General features: G+C 34.3%; 2 protein-coding genes across 2 annotated transcripts in view; one reads left to right on the top strand and one right to left on the bottom strand.

The window, feature by feature from the left end:
- Window positions 1–21,343, top strand: part of LOC126771045 (calcium/calmodulin-dependent protein kinase type 1-like) — a 370,899-nt gene that overhangs the window by 324,917 nt on the left and 24,639 nt on the right. The gene's annotated exons all lie outside the window — the stretch shown is intronic.
- Window positions 1–21,343, bottom strand: part of LOC126771038 (protein O-mannosyl-transferase TMTC1-like) — a 121,842-nt gene that overhangs the window by 12,820 nt on the left and 87,679 nt on the right. The window contains exon 5 of the mRNA XM_050490693.1: window positions 16,032–16,146. Within this exon, the coding sequence (XP_050346650.1) occupies window positions 16,032–16,146 (115 nt within the window). The remainder of the gene's footprint in view (window positions 1–16,031; window positions 16,147–21,343) is intronic.

Below are 21,343 nucleotides of genomic sequence, written 5' to 3' on the forward strand. Positions count from 1 at the left end.
GTGCTCAAGTGATTTCTTACCGCCAGAAATGGAATAATCTAATCTTTTGTATAAAATCACAGCTTAATCTTCTTTTCCCATTTGCGTAAGTTCATGTAATAGAATGTATTCACTGAATTATTTTATACTTTATAGCGATTCTACTTGGTAATATAGTAATTATTTTAATTAGTAAATACTTTACTGTACAATTTTTTTTTTTATAGAATAGTTAGGCGAACGAGCTTTTGGGCCTCCTGACGGTAAGTGGTAACGCCCATAGACATTAACCGTAACAGCCTGTGAATGTCCCACTGCTGGGCTAAAGGCCTCCTCTCCTCTTTTTGAGGAGAAGGTTTGGAGCTTATTCCACCACGCTGCTCCTATGCGGGTTGGTAGAATTCACATGTGGCAGAATTTCAGTGAAATTAGACACATGCAGGTTTCCTCACGATGTTTTCCTTCACCGTAAAGCACGACATGAATTATAATCACAAATTAAGCACATGAAAATTCAGTGGTGCTTGCCCGGGTTTGAACCCACGATCATCGGTTAAGATTCACGCGTTCTTACCACAGGGCCATCTCGGCTATTATATTATATTATTATATTAATATATTATTAATAATATATAATATATTATTAATTTATTATTAATATATTATTAATAATATAATTAATATATTATATTATTATATTATATATAGACATTAACATTGTAAGAAATGTTAACCATCGCTTACATCGCTAATGCGCCAGCAACCTTGGTAACATGCATACTTAGTTTGGCTTAAGTTTCCCTGGTAATGCTTAAGCAGGTGAATTGGATCCCTATCGTGATCTCGTGAACGATCTCCTTCTGACCGATTTTAGCTACGGTGGCCAATTTCAAGAGAGACTAGTCAACTGACAGCACCTCAATGTCAGAGTCCCAAAAAGTATAGATACATTATTTTCTATATAGAGGACAACTTTTATTCGATTATAAGTTTGTGCACGAATACAAATACACTCTCTATTCCTTTTTCTTTCACAATCCAATGGAGAGGGGGAGGACAGCCTTACAGGACTGGCAAGATCAGATGTAATACTAACGACTTCTTACGTGATTTCAAGACTGTAAAAACTGCCAAGTTCTAACCTCCGGGCTGAAACTGGAAATGTCTCGGCAGAAAATTCAATAACTGCTTAATACCCAACCTTTGAACCCAAGATTTGAACCCAGGTCCTCGGGATCTGCGGCCTTTTTATTCATTGTTAGTGTTTTATTTATGCTCATAGAGATACATACGATCCACTCCTTACTTATTCTACCTTCAAATCTCAAAATGATGTGCTGCTTGCTTATTTGATACGTGAGCCAGTGTAGTTACAGATTACAAGACATAAAATCTTACATCCTATGGTTAGCAGCCCATTGACAGCGTAAGAAGTGTTTTTTTTCTCTGTATGGCCTGTTTCTATTGACTAGTGACGTAACCACTTACCATCAGATATGTTAAATGATAGATTGCCTTCCCATTTAATAATTAGAAAGAAACATACGGTATGCCGTTCATCATGATGAATAGAATGTTAAGATGCTTGGATAATTATAGTTACATAATTTATTGCATCCGTAACAGCCTGCGAATATCCCACTGCTGGGCTAAAAGCCTTCTCTCCCCTTTTTTGAGGAGAAGGTTTGGAGCTTATTCCACCACGCTACTCTAGTGCGGGTTGGTTGAATAAACATGTGGCAGAATTTCAGTAAAGTCAGACACATGCAGGTTTCCTCACAATGTTTTCCTTCACCGTAAAGCACAAGATGAATTATAATCACAAATAAAGCACATGAAAATTAAATAGTGCCTGCCCGGGTTTGTCGGTTAACATTCACGTGTTCCTACCACTGGGTCATCTCGGCTTACCATTTATTGCATAAATAAAATTAATCACACAAAAGGACTTAACGCTACTGCAATCTTTTTCAGCTAACCTCAAAGAATACACGAAAGGTTGTTAATAGGTATGCCAATTACAAGTTAAATAATAATAATAATAACAAATCATTTTAATTCTTTATACATAAACATATATATTGTATGATGATAACAATGCCCTACTGACCGATTTCAACCACGGTGGCTAAACTGAAGGGAGGCACGAGAATGTCCACACTTACCAGACGCTGGGCAATCAGTTTCTGTTGATTGACCGACTTTGGGTTTGACTTTATATCAAGGCTATTGCCTAGATATAAATGTAAATATTCATACCATATTCATATTTACGAGTACTATTAATAACTAATTTTGAAAAATGCAATGGAACAGATATTTAAAGGCGATGTGAGACGAATTTGATAATTTTATAGATAAAATTTTATGTTTTTCTATTTAAATATTTGAATTTAATTTTATTATTTTGTAAAGTAGAAGTATTAAAAGGTTAATATTGAGTTATAATGTATTCGAAATAAATGATAAATCTCATAAAGTATAATTGGAAAACCGAGCACACCGAAACTACCGTTGCCCAAACCATAATCCGTAAACTGTTAAACATGAAAGCAATTTTATTAAGCAATATAATTTTCTTTTTTCAATTACATTTAACTTTCAAACGATCAGTGGGAACATAAACAAAACGAAAAAATATATATATCATACACCTTCGTTAAAAAGTAAAGCTTTTTAGTTGTTTATAATATATGAAATTTCATTTTGTCAGACAAGCGCTACGCGTATCGAATTGATTATAATTATTTCGTTTCCTTTTTTAAAAGCCGAACTACTAAAGTAATGAAGTAAAAATATATAAAACCTTCAATTAAATTCTTTCATGACTGTCGTATTTAAAAAGAGTCAAATACGTAAATTTTGTGAATATTTTAATAACACATCTTAAATATTAAAATTAATTATTCCCGTCATACTCGTAAATGTATTAATACGTTAACATTGAAAACGATCATAAAAAAAACTTACATTTTTAGTATACGTATTATTTCTGTTACTTGGTTATATAAGATGGATGCTGTGGTTTCCTATAATTGAGGGAGCACACAGACATATAACTCACGTAACGTGTGATTTAAGCTTGTGATGTGTATTCCTTGTTGAAAATCCTCAATCAATCAATCAACAGCCAATCGTTGTCCACTGCTGAAAATAGGCCTCTCCCAAGGTGCGCCAAAGCTCCCTGTCCTCCGCCTTCCGCATCCAGTTGGTGCCCGCCACCTTCTTAAGGTCGTCGGTCCACTTGGCTGGAGGGCGCCCTACGCTGCGCTTGCCGATTCGCGGTCTCCATTGTAGGACTCGTCTGCTCCAACGGCCATCGGTCCTACGACATACGTGACCAGCCCACTGCCACTTCAGCCTACTAATTTTGCAAGCTATGTCGGTGAATCCGGTTCTTTTCCGGATAATCTCATTTCTTATCTTATCCTTCAAAGATACTCCGAGCATAGCTCGCTCCATAGCACGATGAGCGACTTTGAATTTGTGGACTAGTCCCGCAGTTAGTGTCCACGTTTCGGCGCCGTATGTCATGGCAGGTAAGACGCAGGAAGATCTGTCCTAGGTAGGTATATTCACTAACAACTTCGAGAGGTTTCCCCTCGACGTATATCGGTCCCGGCACGACATGCCTATTGAACATGACCTTGGTCTTGTCCAAGTTTATACCGAGACCGACACACCGGGAAGACTCGCCTAGGCTACGCAGCATTTCGGTGAGTTGTTCCAGCAACTCTGCTATGGTGACGATATCGTCGGCAAATCGAAGGTGTGAGATGTACTCGCCGTTTACATTGACTCCATACTCAGTCCAATCCAGCGTCTTGAAAACGTCTTCCAACGCGTTAGTGAACAGTTTCGGGGATATTACATCCCCCTGTCTCACCCCTCTGCGCAGTTGGATCGCCTTCGTCTTACAGTCCTGGATATGGACAGTCATTGTAGTGGCGTTGTACAGATATCTCAGTACCTCGATATATCTCCAGTCGATATGACATCTCTGCAATGAGTCGAGCACTGCCCCGGTTTCGATGGAGTCGAAGGCTTTCTCGTAGTCCACAAATGCCATACACAGCGGCTGATTGTACTCTTCGGTCTTCTGCACAATCTGCCGAACAGTATGGATGTGGTCCACGTTGCTGTATCCTGATAGCAAGCCGGCTTGCTCTGGGGGCTGGAACTCGTCAAGTCGTCTGACGAGACGGTTCGTGACGACTCTTGAGAACAGCTTATACACGTGACTCCTGAGTCATGAGGGAGATCGGTCTGTACCACCTCACTCCCGCTCCACGTTTCCGGGGTCTTGCCATGTTGGATGATGGAATTAAAGAGGCTTGCTAGCTCTTTCAGGACCGGAGTCCCGCCTGCCTTAAGCAACTCTGTTGTGATTCTGTCATCTCCCGGAGCTTTGTTGTTTTTAAGCTGTTCTAGAGCCACCCTAATCTCGCCTTGGTCAACGACCGGGAGCTCCTGGGAGTAATGGCACATAAGAGGGGCGCGCTGGTCATCAATACTGATTCCCACGGGTTTATCCGATCTTGAAGAGAACAACTGCCCATAAAACCTCTCTACTTCTCCGACAATCTCAGGCCTAGAGGTAACGACCCCACCATTTTCAGTTTTAATTTTTGTCAGACGCGGCCTCCCAAAACCGATTTTGCTCAATCGCAGCCTTGATGGCACGGGTATTGGAGCGTCGGAGATCGCGTCGCGTCAGCGTTTTTATTGTTCGGTTTAAGGCCTTATCTGACAAAAACGATGGTAGTTCTCGTCGTTTTCTCATGAGCTCGAGTGTCTCAGCAGAGAGTTTTGGTGCGTTGTCTCTTCTCTGTGGTGGAAACACTTGCGGGATGTGTTTTGCAGTATTTTAACCAGCGTGTCGGTTTTCTCATCAATGCTGCTTATGGTTTCCAACGCGGTGAATTGATTTTGAAGTTCCATTTGGAACTTTTCGGAGCCTTGAGCAGCTTGAAGCATGGTAGGTCGGAGAGTAGACCTCATCATTCTCGATCTTTCGGCCTTGAAGTCGATATTTGGAGTGCTTCGAACCAAGCGGTGATCACTTCCGGTATTAAACCTGTTGATCACTGAAACATCTCTAAATATGTGCCTTTTATTCGAAATGATAAAGTCTATCTCGTTCTTTGTCACGTTATCGGGTCTTCGCCAGGTCCATCTCCTCTGAGGCTTCTTTTGAAAGTTAGAATTCATCAAAGAGAGCCCCTGCAATCTGAGAGCCCCTGAAATCCTAATAAAATTAAATTAAATAAACGAGAGAAATTAAGCTTATCTTTCGATAAGTATTAAGATGTGCAAAAATATGAAGGTCCAATTGCATCTTATTCTCCTAGGCTACTGTTAGGAGTGGAGACGACAGTAACCCAAGTGATCAGAATCAAACCTGCGACTTTTTACATCGTTAGGCGCCCCATAAACCATTGCGCTATAACGCTAAATAATATTAATAATTATCTGCGTTCAAGCTGTTGTTTTTATCTATATCTAATAGAATATACTACAAATAAACATCCATATGGGATTTGTACCCACCCGTTTGTAATTATAAGCTGTGTGAAAATGAAAATATAGGTCGAATATGTGTTTGATTTAACCTTGAAAGAAAAAAAATAAACACTTTAATTTTTTATTTAATTAATTTTAATTAAATCTTTTACATCAAAATGTGATTGAAATAAATACATGTTACAAGGTAAGCATTCTGAATTGGGATTCTGTGAACAGATTCAGATGTAGACATCATATATGTATGACACGTCTGTAATGGGAATACCTTTATAACAAGCATCACATTATTTGAACAAGCAACTCGTAATATTATGAAAACAATACGTAGGACTTGAAATAATTATCATTAATTAGATAAATTGTGAATAATTTTATTTATACCGTCACGATAAATACGTTATAAATTGTTGGACACTTTTTATAGAATAAGAAGGCGGACCAGCATATGGGCCACATGATGGTAAGTGGTCACCAACGCCCTTAGATATTGGCACTGTAAGAAATGTTAACTATCGCTTACATCGCCAATGCCCCACCAACCTTGGGACCTAAGATTTTATATCCCTTATGCCTGTAATTACACTGGCTCACTCACCCTACAAACCGGAACACAACAATACCAAGTACTGCTGTTTTACGGTAGAATATCTGATGAGTCGGTGGTACCTACCCAGACGAGCTTACACAAAGCCCTACCACCAGTTGATTATTATTATGAGTTATTAAGCAAATCAAAATAAATTTGAAGTGTAATTTTCATGTATAATAAAACTAAGACCGTTACAGAATAAAAGGAAAATATTAGGTCCTTACATATGAAATTAGCGTTTTGTCGTACTGACTTTGGTTAAGAATTTTAAAGTCAAATTAATAAATTAATTTGAGTTTTGAAAACAGTCATTCATTTGTTTTTTCCTCCGTTCTACCGTACCAGTGCTGCAGAAACAGCTCGAAGGATTAATGATGTGTACGGCGCTGGTGTCCCAAAAGAAAGCACGGTACGTTTTTGGTTTCAACGTTTTCGTTCTGGAAATTTCGACCTTCAGAACCAACCCCGTGGACGGCCGGAGACCAAAGTAGAAAATGAAGAATTAAAGGCTATTGCGGAAGCGAATCCATCACAAAGCATTTCAGAGATAGCTGCAGGCTTCGGAATAAGTGATAAAACTGTATTAATCCACTTGAAGCAAACTGGGAAAGTAAAAAAAACTTGAACGATGGGTACCTCATGAATTGAGTGAATCGAACTTGCAAACACGCGTCGACTGCTGTGTTACATTGCTCAACCGACACAATAATGAAGGGATTTTAAATCGAATCATTACTTGTTGTGAAAATTGGATACTGAACGAAAATCGGAAGCGCTCGTCGCAATGGCTGAATCCTGGAGACCCAGCCAAATCCTGCCATAAATGAAAATTGACTCAGAAAAAGTTACTTTTGAGTATTTGGTGGACTAGCGCCAGTGTCGTTCACTACTGTTTTCTAAAATCTGGCCAAACGATTACGGCAGATATCTATTGTCAGCAATTGCAAATCATGAAGGTAGAACTAGCTGCTAAACAAGGCCACTGCTGCTTTACGACAACGGAAGACCACACACTGCACAACAAACAACCACTAAGTTAGATGAGCTACAATTAGAATGTCTACGACATCCACCGTACTCCCCGGACCTTGCTCCAACAGATTACCATTTTTTCCAGAATTCCGATAACTTCTCACAAGGAAAAAAATTCAACTCCGATGCGGCAGTCCAAACCATGGGGTAAGAATCAATAAACTCTTTGAACCTTCAAAGAGTTTATTGATTCTTGCCCCATGGTTTTTTTAGTAAAGGGATCAATGAACTACCTATGAGATGACAAAAGTGCATACTTTGATTAATTAAATATATTTTACAAAAAAATTATAATTTTATATTCCTCCCGTATAAAACGCCAATTTCATATGTAAGGACCAAATAGATAGGAATTCAGACAAATCAGCTACACTGTACATGGGCTAAGTCCTCCTCTCCCTTTGAGTAGAAGATTTGGAACTTATTCTGCCACACCACTCCGGCTTGGATACATAAGTGGCCGAATTTCAATAAAATTAGGCACATGTAGGTTTTTTCATAATATTTTCCCTAATCGCGAATACGAGATGAAATATAAACACAAATTAGGCACTTGAAAATTCAGTGGTGCTCTCTGAACAGGGTTTGAACCCGCGTTTATCGGTTAATATTCACACGTTCTAACCTCTGCGGTGCGGTGGTTCTTAGCGGTGCTATTCGGTAAGAACTCATTTCATTCCTCACCTATAAAATGTTGTCTATTGACTGAATGGTGATATATTATTTAGATGCGTGTATTCTTGAAACGTTATAATTATATATATTGTTCGTCTGCGGTTTCGCGTGTAAGGTAAGGGGGGGATATGTTAATGTTTCAGGCTCGGGTTGTTGTGAAAGAGTAGCCGACGACCTTCCTCAAGGAGGTTCAAGTTTGCTTCGCATTCAATTTCCTCAAAATTGATTTAGTCTTCTTTCTAGTCATGAAAGCGTAATAGACAAACAGACTTTCGTATTTATAATATTATAGTAGATTAGCTACTTTTCTTTTGTTCTGTTGTCTTTGAAAGAGGACACAATAATTTCTTTAAATGAAGCTGGAAAAAGTAAGTGTGAAATAGTTAGCTTTCTCGTCGTGAGTCGTCAATTAGGCACTAAGGCTATTAAGCAATTTAACGAGCTCGGTCACATCGAACGATGTCCAACTAACAAACAGTTTGAGTCTTGCAGTCTTTGACACATTATCATTAAAAGACTAGACCACACCCAGACTAAGGTGATAAAAATATCTCATGCCGTGCAACGATAGTAAATAAAAAAAGCCGAATTGGGAGACTTCCCTATTTTGGAAAGACTATTAAACATTATATTAAATCCAATATATACATGAGGAAAATCTATTTTTAAATAAATTATGTAAGTTAAGTGTTCCAGTTCACTGTTCATGAAAGGCCCTTCGGCGTAGACCACAGAGGGTCATAGCGGCATAAAAAAAGCTCAATGTTCTTGAGTTAACGTTCTTAATTTGAATTGCTATTCTTTGTTTGACATAAGATGTAGTTATGCAATTGATTACATAATCAATGTTACATGTACATACATATTGTATATAAGTAGATATACAATGTGATATTTATTTACTAGTTTCATATCTACCCGCGAATTAAATGCTTGCCCTTTTATGTTTTTGGTAAGTCGTTGAAGTGTAACAAAAACAAGAGAAAACCTATTACGCTTCCTTGAAGAATTGAAGCGTTAATTGATTTGTTTTATTTTTTTATTTTCCTTCCCGATAATAATAATATATTTCATAAAATTTTATTTTATCATACTATGAATATTTTATATTCAAGTGATTCTTATAAATACTTTTGAATCATAATTTAACAGGATTCCGGCTTAGAATTTAGATAAACCTGAGAAGAACCGACAAGAAGTTCAGTAGTTACTCTTTGTCTCAAATTTAAATCTATTCATAAATAATTTTATAAATCGACTGGCAGTTGATCAGACCCTACTAAAACTTAATAACTTTTATTTATTACCACTAGACTAACGAAGCATTTAAATAAATATAGGAGGTACATAATTCAAGAGAATCTAGAAAAATAAATCATCAGAATATGAAAAAACCGGACCTATATCGTTTTTATATTGATTAACAAAAGATAAAGTTTATATAAAGCAAAGACCGTCTTGGTAGGTACCATCCACTCATAACATAGCCTACCGCCAAACAGTAATACCTAATATTGTTCTGTTCCGGATGGGAGGCCAGCGTAATCACAGCCACAAGGCACATGAAACCTTGGTTTCCAAGATTTTTATTGCATTGATTGCCAATGGATAAGGCACGGTTAATATTTCTTACGGTGCCAATGTCTATTGGTGGTGGTGACCACTTACCATCAGATGGCCTATTTGCCTGATGACCAAACCTTTACTATTGAATGTAAACCTAACAACTTCAATATCTGTAGATTCCATTGCTAATAAATTTTCCCAGTCGTAAAAAGGGAAACAACAGCGAGTATCGTAAAAACCCAGCGTGCCGGGCTTATTTGATTTTTCGAATCACATATTATTAAAGATAATATCAGAAAATACATGACTCGATTATCATGTGTAATACATAGTTATTACGTATATATGTATTAGGTCCTTACATATGAAATTAGCGTTTTGTCGTATTGACCACTTTGATCTTAAATTAATTTCCAAATTCAAATTTATAAATTTATTTAGCTGGTATATTTGAGTTTTGAAAACTCATTTGTTTTTTCCTCGTAATTTTTTTTTTTTGGCGTCGCTTATTACCGCACAATGGAAAACATGAAATATCGGTATATTTACGAGTACGAATTCTACCGTGGCACCAGTGCTGCAGAAACAGCTCGAAGAATTAATGATGTGTACGGCGTTGGTGTCGCAAAACAAAGCACGGTACGTTTTTAGTTTCAACGTTTTCGTTCTGGAAATTTTGTCCTTCAGAACCAACCCTGTGGACGGTCGGAGACCAAAGTGGAAAATAAAGAATTAAAGGCTATTGTGGAAGCGGATCCATCACAAAGCACTTCAGAGACAGCTGCAGGCTTCGGGGTAAGGATAAAACTGTATTAATCCACTTAAAGCAAATCGGGAAAGTAAAAAAATTTAAACGATGGGTACCTCATAAATTGAGTGAATCGAACTTGCTAACATGCGTCGATTGCTGTGTTACATTGCTCAACCGATACAAAAATGAAGGGATTTTAAATCAAATCATTACATCATTACTTGCTCCAACAGATTACCATTTTTTCCGGAATTCGGACAACTTCTTACAAAGAAAAAAATTCAACTCCGATGCGGCAGTCCAAACCGCCTTCAAAGAGTTTATTGATTCTCGCCCCCATGGTTTTTTTAGTAAAGGGATCAATGAACTACCTATGAGATGGCAAAAGTGCATACTTTGATTAATTAAATATATTTTACAAAAAAAAAATTAACTTTAAATCCCTCCGTACAAAATGCCAATTTCATATGTACTCAAAAATTTTCATTTTTTTTTCATTTTAGCACGCTAATTCTTTTTTCAGGACCAAGAAAGTTCAGGTCATCAATGGATATACGTGCTTTCCAAGGCTCAAAAAGAAAAAAATACATTAGTGCAATATCATTGAAGATATCGCATAACAATATATCATAAAGAGAAAAATTATATTTAGGACCATTCTTTTCGTTTTAGTGAAAAAACCTTATTATATTAATGCACCGAGCTATAGCCGATTTGGCTCAGTCGCTAGAAGATGTGAATCTTTACCGTAGATTTTGGTAAAGATTCACAGTTTCAGAGTTCAAAGCATCACTATATTGACATGTGTTGGGTGAAAATCCAACACATGTTTATTCATCAACCCGCATAGGAACAGCCAGATGGAATAACACCCAAACCCTCTCCAAAAGAAGAAAGAGACCTTTGCTTAGCAGTGGGATAGTTACTTTGTTTACATTGTAATCTAGTAAATAGTAAAGGCCTCATATGCTTGTATTGAGATAATATTTATATTAGCAATAAATAGAATTGGAGACCGGTCCATAATTATCTTTACCTAATAGTATTTTATCTTTACCCCTGTAAATAAATTAAGAATTAAATCACAAGAAATAAGATTTGGTGATTATGTCTGGTATACATGTCTTATCCAGAACTGTTTGATATTTTTGACATTATACTTCAGCACTACTTAATGCGTCCGATCTCAAAATACTGCTCTGAATTATGTCTATAAAATTTTCTTAAGGACATAGTTTAACTACATCCCTTAAGACCAACCATTATAACGAACCTTTTCAGGTCATTTAGTACGGTAAGTCCTCATTTTAAACCATTTTCTTTGTCTGCTTTCGATAACTCTAAAGTTGTTCACGATGCATCTGATTCTACCATCACTTTAAATTTGACAATATTTTTGAAAATATCCGGTCGATTAGGAAGTTTATTATTGAACTTGAAATTTCCAAGATAGAAGCAATCAAAGCGAAATGCACTGTACGTTCATTTGCGGTACCGGTGACGTGAATTGACATTCACGCCACTGATACCGTGTATATAGTACCCCTGATATTGCGTATAAAAGGTAGTTTTAGTTTATAGTCTATTCCCTGTTAAAACGATTAATCTATAAGTGCTGTATTTTTCAGATCTTAAAGGACACCGAGTTATGTGGGAATCTTACCCACTAATACTCCAAAAATGACATGACAAAGATTCCTGAAGTTCGCGTATTGGCGGTTTTATATAATCAAAACTTTTTACTTATAAATTTAAAATCTTGCGAAATGTAACAAAATATACTTTTCCATGTATAACTAGCAAATTTAAACTTCCATGAGACTAAATAAACGAACAAGATACTCAAATAGTTTGCATCTTTTTCTTGTAGGATAATATTTTATTATAATTCTTTCTAAGATTAATACAAACATTTGTCATTTAAAAAAAACTTTTTGGATTTTTTTCGTAAATTAATTTTGATTCCCGGTGTCAAATATCGATCTCATTGTTATAAGTTATCTTTTAAATAATTATTTTATAAATGTCTAAAATATGAAATTTATATTCAAATAGTTATTGAAAATATTAGACATTATTTATCAAGCTATTAATAATTATTTTATAGTGGACTCTGTTTTAATTGTTTGAAACTTTTAAATACATTTTTGATGTTAAAATATTTAGTTTACTGTGACAATATTCATAATAAAATCCGTTAGAATTTATATCATTATTCTGAATCAAATTTAATTATTTTATGAAATAAGTATAACTTGATTCCATTCAAATTCTATTTGCAGCGCCACTTGTGAACAGAATTAAAATAATGTTTGCTTACATTAAATATTATATTACGGTTCTATGTAAATGTGACAAAATAAATATAACTTATAATAGCTGGCGCTTATTTAGCCCAAAGGCTGAGTCTTTCGGTGCAGAAAGGTAATAGTGCCAGCGTCTTGGGTACAATGCTACAGGACAATCTTTTAGACGGCGTGTTTTTACTTTAAATTTGTAATGTGTATTTTGTTCTTTTTATTTTATTTATTTATTTAACACTTTTTGCACAACATATACATAAAATGAAAGAAGTAGGAAACAATCAAAGAAAAAGAAAATAAAAAATGGTGCGCAAAGGCGGTCTTATCGCTTACAGCGATCTCTAACAGACAACCTTTGGTGAAAGAATTTTGTAAGAGAACAGGTAAGTGCATTTACATATATACCTTATTACATACATACATACCTTTCTTGGAAATGGACAAATAATAGCTTTTCAAGCGGTATTTAAAAATACTCAATGAATTCGACTGCCGAATATCTGTAGGTAGTGCATTCCAAAGTTTGATGGTTTTTGCAGTAAAAGAGTTACTGTAGGTTTGTGTTCGGCTGCAGGGGGTAACTAGTTTATTATCATCCGAAGATCGCAAGTTGTGTCGCAATATTTTAATTTTGTATTTCATAAAAATATCTGTACATAGTAAAAAAAAATTCTTAAATAAGTGATGTCAACTAAAATGATAAAAAAAAACTTATAAATCGCTATTTTATACACAAATTTGAATAAATCACTATTTTCCCAAAGATATATTAAATAAATTTTATTATAAATTTAAATCCTTTCTTACTATTTTTATATTGAATAAATAAAAAAAAATCACTTAAAATATACAAATTAGGGAAAGTTAAGTAAAGGAGGACTACGATTTTTGGTGTGACAAAAATACAGTAATAGTATCAAAATCTACATTTTAAAACCTGGCGGGTTGCTGACCATCAATTTTTTGATTTTTATCAGTTATGAGAGATCTTTACTTCTCATTTTACACATACTTTAATTAACGAGCTAAGACAAATATATTCGATTCGAGTCGAGGCGAGTTCTACGCTAGCAAAATCTATCTCCTGTGATAAATCTAATCTTGAATCCAATAATGTCTGTCCGAATTTATCTGTGACATAGTTAACACTAACATTCATCGCGGGTGGCGTGACAAAAAACAGCTAGTATAATATATATATATATACAGCTAGTATAATATATATATTATACTAGCTGTTTATTGTAATATAATGTCTTTTAAATAGTTCTCAAGATTGTTTGTCTAGGAAATGGAATAACTTTGAAGCAATACAAAGGGGAATACAAATTATTGCGGAAAAAACTTTAACCGTACGCTGTCGTGCCAGTAATTACATTGTGTGATCGTATGGCTTGATGTTAATTTGTGAAACTGCACGGAAACCCAACGCTTAGGTGGCAGAGGAGCGTATCCGATTAATTCAAGAACTCGAAGCCTCTTGAATTAATGGGCCAGCCTACTCTCCCTATTGATTGCGTCGTTTTGAACGACTTCAATATACTAAATACCGAACACTTACTAAAATTATTAAAAATACATAGATATTTTAAGAAATAATATTTGCTGTGAAAATATTTTTATAAAATATTTTAACGAATTAGAATGTTTTCCAGTCTATGTTCATCCTAGATTTCTTCTACCTAGAATATATAGAATATATTAAAAAAATGTTTTCAATAACATTACACTGGATATATTATACTGCCTAATCCGTTCTCTACGAGCTATACCTAAGAGCGGTACCTTATATTTTTGACTACCATTTACTACTAACTTTTGTTTTGACTGAACAAACGGAATTAATTAATTACTAATAGCTAGATTAATTTTAAAGTATTTACCAGCATCCTATTACCAATGTGTGTTTTATTTTTAATGAATTAGAATAGAATTTTGGGCCAACCTCACAGTTTTATTATAAAGGATTTTTCTTTCGACTGTATAATGTAGAAGCAGCCAAGATGACCTTGTGATTAGAACACGTTATTCTAGACCAAAGTTTGCAGGACCAGCCTAGGCAATGTTCATATGCTAAATTTATATTTACAATTAATAAGGAATTAAGGGGAAAACATCATTAGGAATTAAGACGGATGTATATTTACCAAATATGTATTCACCAATAAATAAAATTCAAACCTCTTCCTCAAAAGGAAAAGAGCCTTTTTTGTCTAAATTGCTCCCCTATCGTCCGACACATATAGGTCCTCTCATTGTTTTCCTTAAGCGCATAAAAAACTCAATGGCTCCTGCTCAGTTTTTATATTCACAACCTTTAGTTCATATTTAATCGAATTATGTCGCCTGAGCTACCCGACTCTAAAATATTAGTATATTTGATATAATACTACTTATCTATATCTAGTATGCGAAGCCGATTTAGACTCACAGAGAAATAGATTACGTTGCGTCGCTTGTATTATACTTACGACATATAACGTATTATTTTATTTAAAGCATTTACGGTTGAAAAATAAAATTATTCCATTAAAAAGAATCAAATTTAATATTTTATATACGCAGTTTAAATACACTTTCAGTGAATAATAATAGATTATTATTAAATAATGTATTTCATATAAAATTCTCATGTGGTCAGATGGTGACCACGGCAGATGCATATGTCGAAATGTCGTGCCATGAGAAAAAAGGTATGATTGTGGTAAAATACCGAATACAATATATATAGCCTATGGGTAATATAAATCGCGTAAATTGAAATTGTAAGAATAAAGTATGTTTAAATAACAGCAAATTTTCTTATTATATTTAACGACACTTAATTGTACATCAGTAACCAAATTGTTTTTATACGTCACCTATATGCGTCATTAAAACATCATTTATATTAGGACGCATGTAGATAGCTCTACCATTCGCTAGCAATACGAATCGTTTCTCGAATATAGTAATCGGACATAAGATTTAATAAGAGGTATAAAAAAAGTTCCTGCTGCACTCAAGTTTTTATAGAATATAAATCTTTAATGTAGGTCGTACAAAAGCTTTATTATTTGTCTTTATAAAATAAGTATAATTTAATATATTTATAAAATTTAATAGACTTTTTTTTCATCTTTGAAAACTCTATTCCTAAATTATTTTATTTTTTTAAATATGTTTCAAAAATGCTTTCGTATTTTAATTGACGCAAATAACGATTCTTTTTGTTACTATATTTCACAAAACGGAAACAAAGTAACATTTACATAATTTTAAATATAAATGAATGTAATTGATATATTTTATCATTATTATATTATAATACAACGGGTGATATTACGTTATATTCTCATTATGCATACAATTTAAATCATTCATATTTTATATACAAATATTTATAATTAAAAGAAATGCCAAAATTAAAAATATATCATATTATATTTATTGTTTTGATAATGGGACGTGTTTTCCGCCAATTTTCATAACGCGGTATGCCCATAACTCGCGCATACGTAGCGTGAAATCGAAATTTATGCGATGAATATAAATACACGCGAAAAGCACACGTCGGCTTTCTCGTATTTTCGTGTAATAAATGTTATGTTATTTATTATAATGTACTTACAGATTGTAGTGCACGTCGGCCATATTCGGTCGATGCTTTAGCGCCTTCTCGAATGCTACTTCGGCTTCGGCGAGCCTTCCTTGCGTTGTCAAAACACTACCCAAGTTTCCATACGCTGAAAGATAAGAAATATGTCAATAATGAAAAAAATACAGCTTGTAACTAAGCCATTGATTATTAGGCTAAAATATCGTCCAAAAATTATAATATCCTATTTACTTATAGAATTATCCTGAAGTATTTGGGTTTAAGAAGTTTAAGGTTTATACCCATAAAAAAATTGCTAATCTTTTAATTAATTTTATATGGGTAAAGCTTAAAGCTTAAAATATAATATTGTAAATTAACTACATTAATATTTTCACTTATTAGGGAATAATCAACAGAAACAGGAATATTCAAATGGAATGGGATTATGCTAGCATATATAGGACTATATAATGTTATTAAAACATCTTATTTATATTAATATGATATCAGATAGTCTTAGAGCTCAACATTGAAAAACAGCAGCTATTCAAATCATGCCCGCGTGGAATGGCGACAAAGATTCCTAGCAGCTTCTTTGCGTTGAATCACAATACCGATTCTCTGGGCGAAAAATGAGCCAGTCGTTTCCAGCGGAGGCAATAAGAAGGCTTGTAATATCTTGTTTAAATATTTTTACAATATTTCTCCAAGGTATAATATACATATATAAAATCAATGTCCCATTAAGATAAGATATATCTTATTTATAGTTGAATTTAACTATATATAGGCATATTTTTTCGATAAAAGTTAAGTTACAGTAATGAGAAATTTCGTCCTATGGGATTTCTGTTTTCGATATATGATAATAATATACACTTTTGTCGTAATATGTATTGAGCTCATTACAGCAAAAACTTAATTAATTATGAGCTGTACGCTTAATTGGACGGGTAAATAGGAATATTAGTTACTTTAAAATTAGGCAATCATTTTATTAAATAAAAATATTTTCCAAAAATCTCATTGTATTGATCCTTGCAAAATATAGTATGTCTGTTGTATATAATATTTCAAAATTTATTTTACTTAATTTTATAAAAGGTTAGTGAAACAATTAAATAAAGTAAAATAACATGCTATCCGCCCGATTGACTTGAAATTTGTCACAGTTACTTCTTCCTCAACGTAAACGCTCACTAAGAAAGTATTTTATGCAAATCTTATCAAAAATACATTTTTCTTCTTATCTACCCGTGCATAGTTTTTTTTTTTTTTTTATATGCCCCGGGATGGCAAATGATTTTACTCCACCTGATGGTAAGTGGTAGTAGAGTCCAAACGCGACGATGGCCAGTACAGTCGGGAAGAATGTTCTTTACTAGCCGTCCCCGCCTTGCCGGCCCGCAAGATGCCTCTTCACGCCTCGTTTGAAGGAACCCGGGTTGTAAGAGGAGGGGAACACGTGAGCTGGTAAGGAATTCCATTTTTTGGTAGTGCGACAAAGAAAGGAGTTGCCAAATTTCTTTGTGCGCGATGGAATTGATGTCACAGTTAGGCGGTGACATCGAGAACCAGCTCGCGTGGACTTAAGAAGGAAGGGGGAAGCAGGAATTAGAGAGAATAATTCAGAAGGAAGGGGGAAGCAGGAATTAGAGAGAATAATTCAAAATATTCGCGACGATTAGCTAGTTAAGTTATATATTTAATTAATATTTTTTTAAATTATTTTGTATCTACATTGCGACGGTTAAAACATCTTATTTTTGAAAACAATTTTCCCTCAGTCGTCGTAATGGGAAAATCATGGGAGCCATTAGCTGGTCGACCAAGGCGTTCTATAAATCTACATCAATATGAGAGGTGACTCAGACTTAATTGTTGGTGTGGAAGGACCTATTGAGTAATTCTTGACATAACAGACTAATAGATTATTACTTGTTATTAATGTAAAATTAAAAATGAGACGAGATAACGTATTGCTTAGAAAACTGCGGGTTCAAACGAAGGTCACCTCATAATATTTATATATTTAATTTGTTTTTACAATTCATGTCGTACTCGGCAATAAATTTTCAACATTGTACATGATCGTTAAATATGATAACGCAATTTAAATTAAATTTATTTCTAAGATAACCATTACACGTAAAATATGGCACCAGTTCAATCAGTAGCCTTGGACCAAACTTGTTGAAACCGCTTAGTTTAGACGGATTAATGGTCAATATTATACGATCTATATAATTGACGTCAATATCCTTAAGCAATGGACGCAAATAAGCTTTTAGTGTGATAATAATAACGTCAATAAGAAAGAGTTATTAGAAAGAGGTGAGTAAAGCTGTTTACAAAATTTAGGTCCATTTAAATTAAAACAAACACAAAGCTACATTAATTATTATCTCGAATGAAGAAACATATTTTGAACAACTTTTAATTCCTGTTTAAACTACAAATTCTTAGCAAAATAGGATAAACATGTGCAACAAAATTACTAAGCCGCTGTTCCAAGATTGGGGGGTCGCTACTCACGGTAAATTAGTATAAAAGTAGTGCAATTTGAGAATATAACATAAAGTATTTAGATACTTTATACTTAACCTATGTTCTTCTAAAAATCTACTTTGTGTAAGGTTCAAAGGTTAGAAAAATGAAATAAGCCACAAAGAGCAAACTTAGATCACCAATTTATAATTTGCTTCATTTAATGACATCTTAAGTAATAAGCCTCAAAACAAAAAATGAAAACTTTCTTGTACTATTCTTTTATTGTGCTGATTTTTTTACAGTTTGAAATAAAATTAAAGAAATTCAACCAACGCACAAAATTTACCAAATATATGAAACGGACGAAAAAATGCTCTACAGACGTATATTTTCTATTGCCTTCAATAGTAGGATTCACTTGATTCTGTTCTTAATGTCGTAACAATAACTTGCTGCTTGATGTAAGATTCATAAAATTTGTTAGCAAAATTAGCTCATGCAGTATGACCGAAATATATGAGCACACTCCCGTGACGTGAATCTGTGTGACGACGAGGAGCCTGAAATATAACCCATTGTTCTATGTTATCGAATGCCTTTTCGTGATCTACCAACGATATAGCCAAAGGCTGGTATGACGGTGACATTTTTCCATCAGCTACTTTACCGTGTGATTTAGGTAATGGTCGGACTCATTAAACTTGTAGTTCAACATATCGATTATTATTCACTTTCGCAATTAATTTGCATTGATCTTAGCAGAACCACTTTCACAGATCCTGATATTTTAGGAAATAGGTCTGTAGGGTGGTAAACATTAAGCTATTAAGCTTAAAAAAAATGCTATAAATTTATTAATCATTTTATATTTGCGCATTATACTTCAAAATGTATTAGAAAAAGCGTTATAATTATATCTAATAAGGACCTATCGTATCAATCGTATTTAATCTAGTGTAACGATGTCGGGAAGCTACACGATATCTTCTCATCCCAAATAGCGCAGTGTCTCAAGTCGAAAGTCTTCGACCAGTGTGTGTTGCCAGTGATGACTCATGGATCAGAGACGTAGTCGCTCACAATGGACCTCATAAGAAGGCTCAAGGTCACTCGAAGGGCAATGGAGAGGGCTATGCTCGGAGTTTCTCTGCGAGATCGAATCAGAAATAATGAAATCCGCAGGCGAACCAAAGTAACCGACATAGCCCGAAGAAATGCTAAATTGAAGTGGCAGTGGGCGGGGCACATTGCTCGCAGAACCGACGGCCGCTGGAGCAGAAAGGTTCTCGAGTGGCGACCACGAACCGGAAGACGCAGCGTGGGCAGGCCCCCTACAAGGTGGACCGACGACTTAGAACGAGTCGCGGGAAGCCGTTGGATGTGGGCAGCGCAAGATCGGCCAACGTGGAAATCCTTGGGGGAGGCCTTTGTCCAGCAGTGGACGTCTTTCGCCTGATATAATGATGATGATGATGAACGATGTCACCGGTCTTTAGGTTTCATTGCACAACACAGCACTGGATTTGCTCTAAGTAAAGGTTATATTTGCACGTCGAACTCAGTGCAATATTGAATCAAAGACAAAATTACTTGAAAAATTTTTTTTAACTTACAGTTTTTAAAAAAGGAATTTTATTTATGCTGTAGTCTAAATAGAATAGAAAAGAAAATCAATAGAATTCAACGGTCTAATGTGTGTATGTGTGTAATATGTGTGATGAATGTGTATATCTGATGTAATTGGTATTTGTGTATGTGTTGGTGGGTGTTCAATAAACTGACTATCACTGAATAATACATAAATCAATATAACAACAAAATAATCTAGTATGTACAAATAAAATAATTTTGTAAGCGTAAATAGTTGTAAATTAAATGCGTACGCTTCGTTTACAGGATTTTGATCAGGTGCAATTTTTAATATAAAAATATTTTGCATACAAAAATAAATTTTGCATTACATGTCTGAAATATGCATCATAAATGAAATTATTATTTTCTTGTTTTTAAAAGTTACTTGAAGTGAATTAACATATATTAATGTATCGACAAAGGTCCGTTTTTATTAAGTACAGTATCTTATTCTAGCACGTTAATCAACTGCGGGTAGTTTGTTAATGACTTCTCCTCTTAACACTATTTAAACGTGATACCTGATCGGTTTCGAAGTGGTTAAGATCTATGTGTATACATGTTGTATCTTTGTATACTTTGTCAGCTCGGTTCAAAATATTTTTATAACTACTAAAAATGAATAAGCATTACTATTGTAATTCAATTTAGGCAATTCATTAGTGGTTACTTTATCCTATTTCATTTCTATATTTTGGAAATTACACATAAACACTTTAATGTTTAACTGTAGTAGACTCGTTGGTGATATTGACCACAAATTATTATAATTCATTGGATTGATGTAAGCTTAGTAAATTGTTCATCTTTCTAAATTATTAATGTAAGAAAATTATCTTTGCACCACTTTTGTACACTAGGGCACTATGAGTTAAGCAGTCTTATTCATTCGTGGCCACCAAAGTGCTTTGCTCCAAGATAGACCTATAGTCTCAATAATATTTGTCAAAAAATACTTATATTATTTTGTAATATTGATAATAATGAATGCTGTGTCTATTATGAAATCAATTTAATTTACGCAACCATACCGAAATTATAAGAACCATTCAATTTTATTACATTTGGTTTCATGTTATGAATAATAAGAGTGTGAACCTTTCTACTAATCAGGTAGATTTAAAATTTATTTTAATTATTATCTTTGCAAAACCTTAATTATCATAATACAAGTGCCACTGCTCATATCGCTATATAATAATATAAATCACAATAAATTA

The sequence above is a fragment of the Nymphalis io genome, chromosome 10, assembly GCF_905147045.1.
Source record: "Nymphalis io chromosome 10, ilAglIoxx1.1, whole genome shotgun sequence".
NCBI classification, from domain to species: Eukaryota; Metazoa; Arthropoda; class Insecta; order Lepidoptera; family Nymphalidae; genus Nymphalis; species Nymphalis io.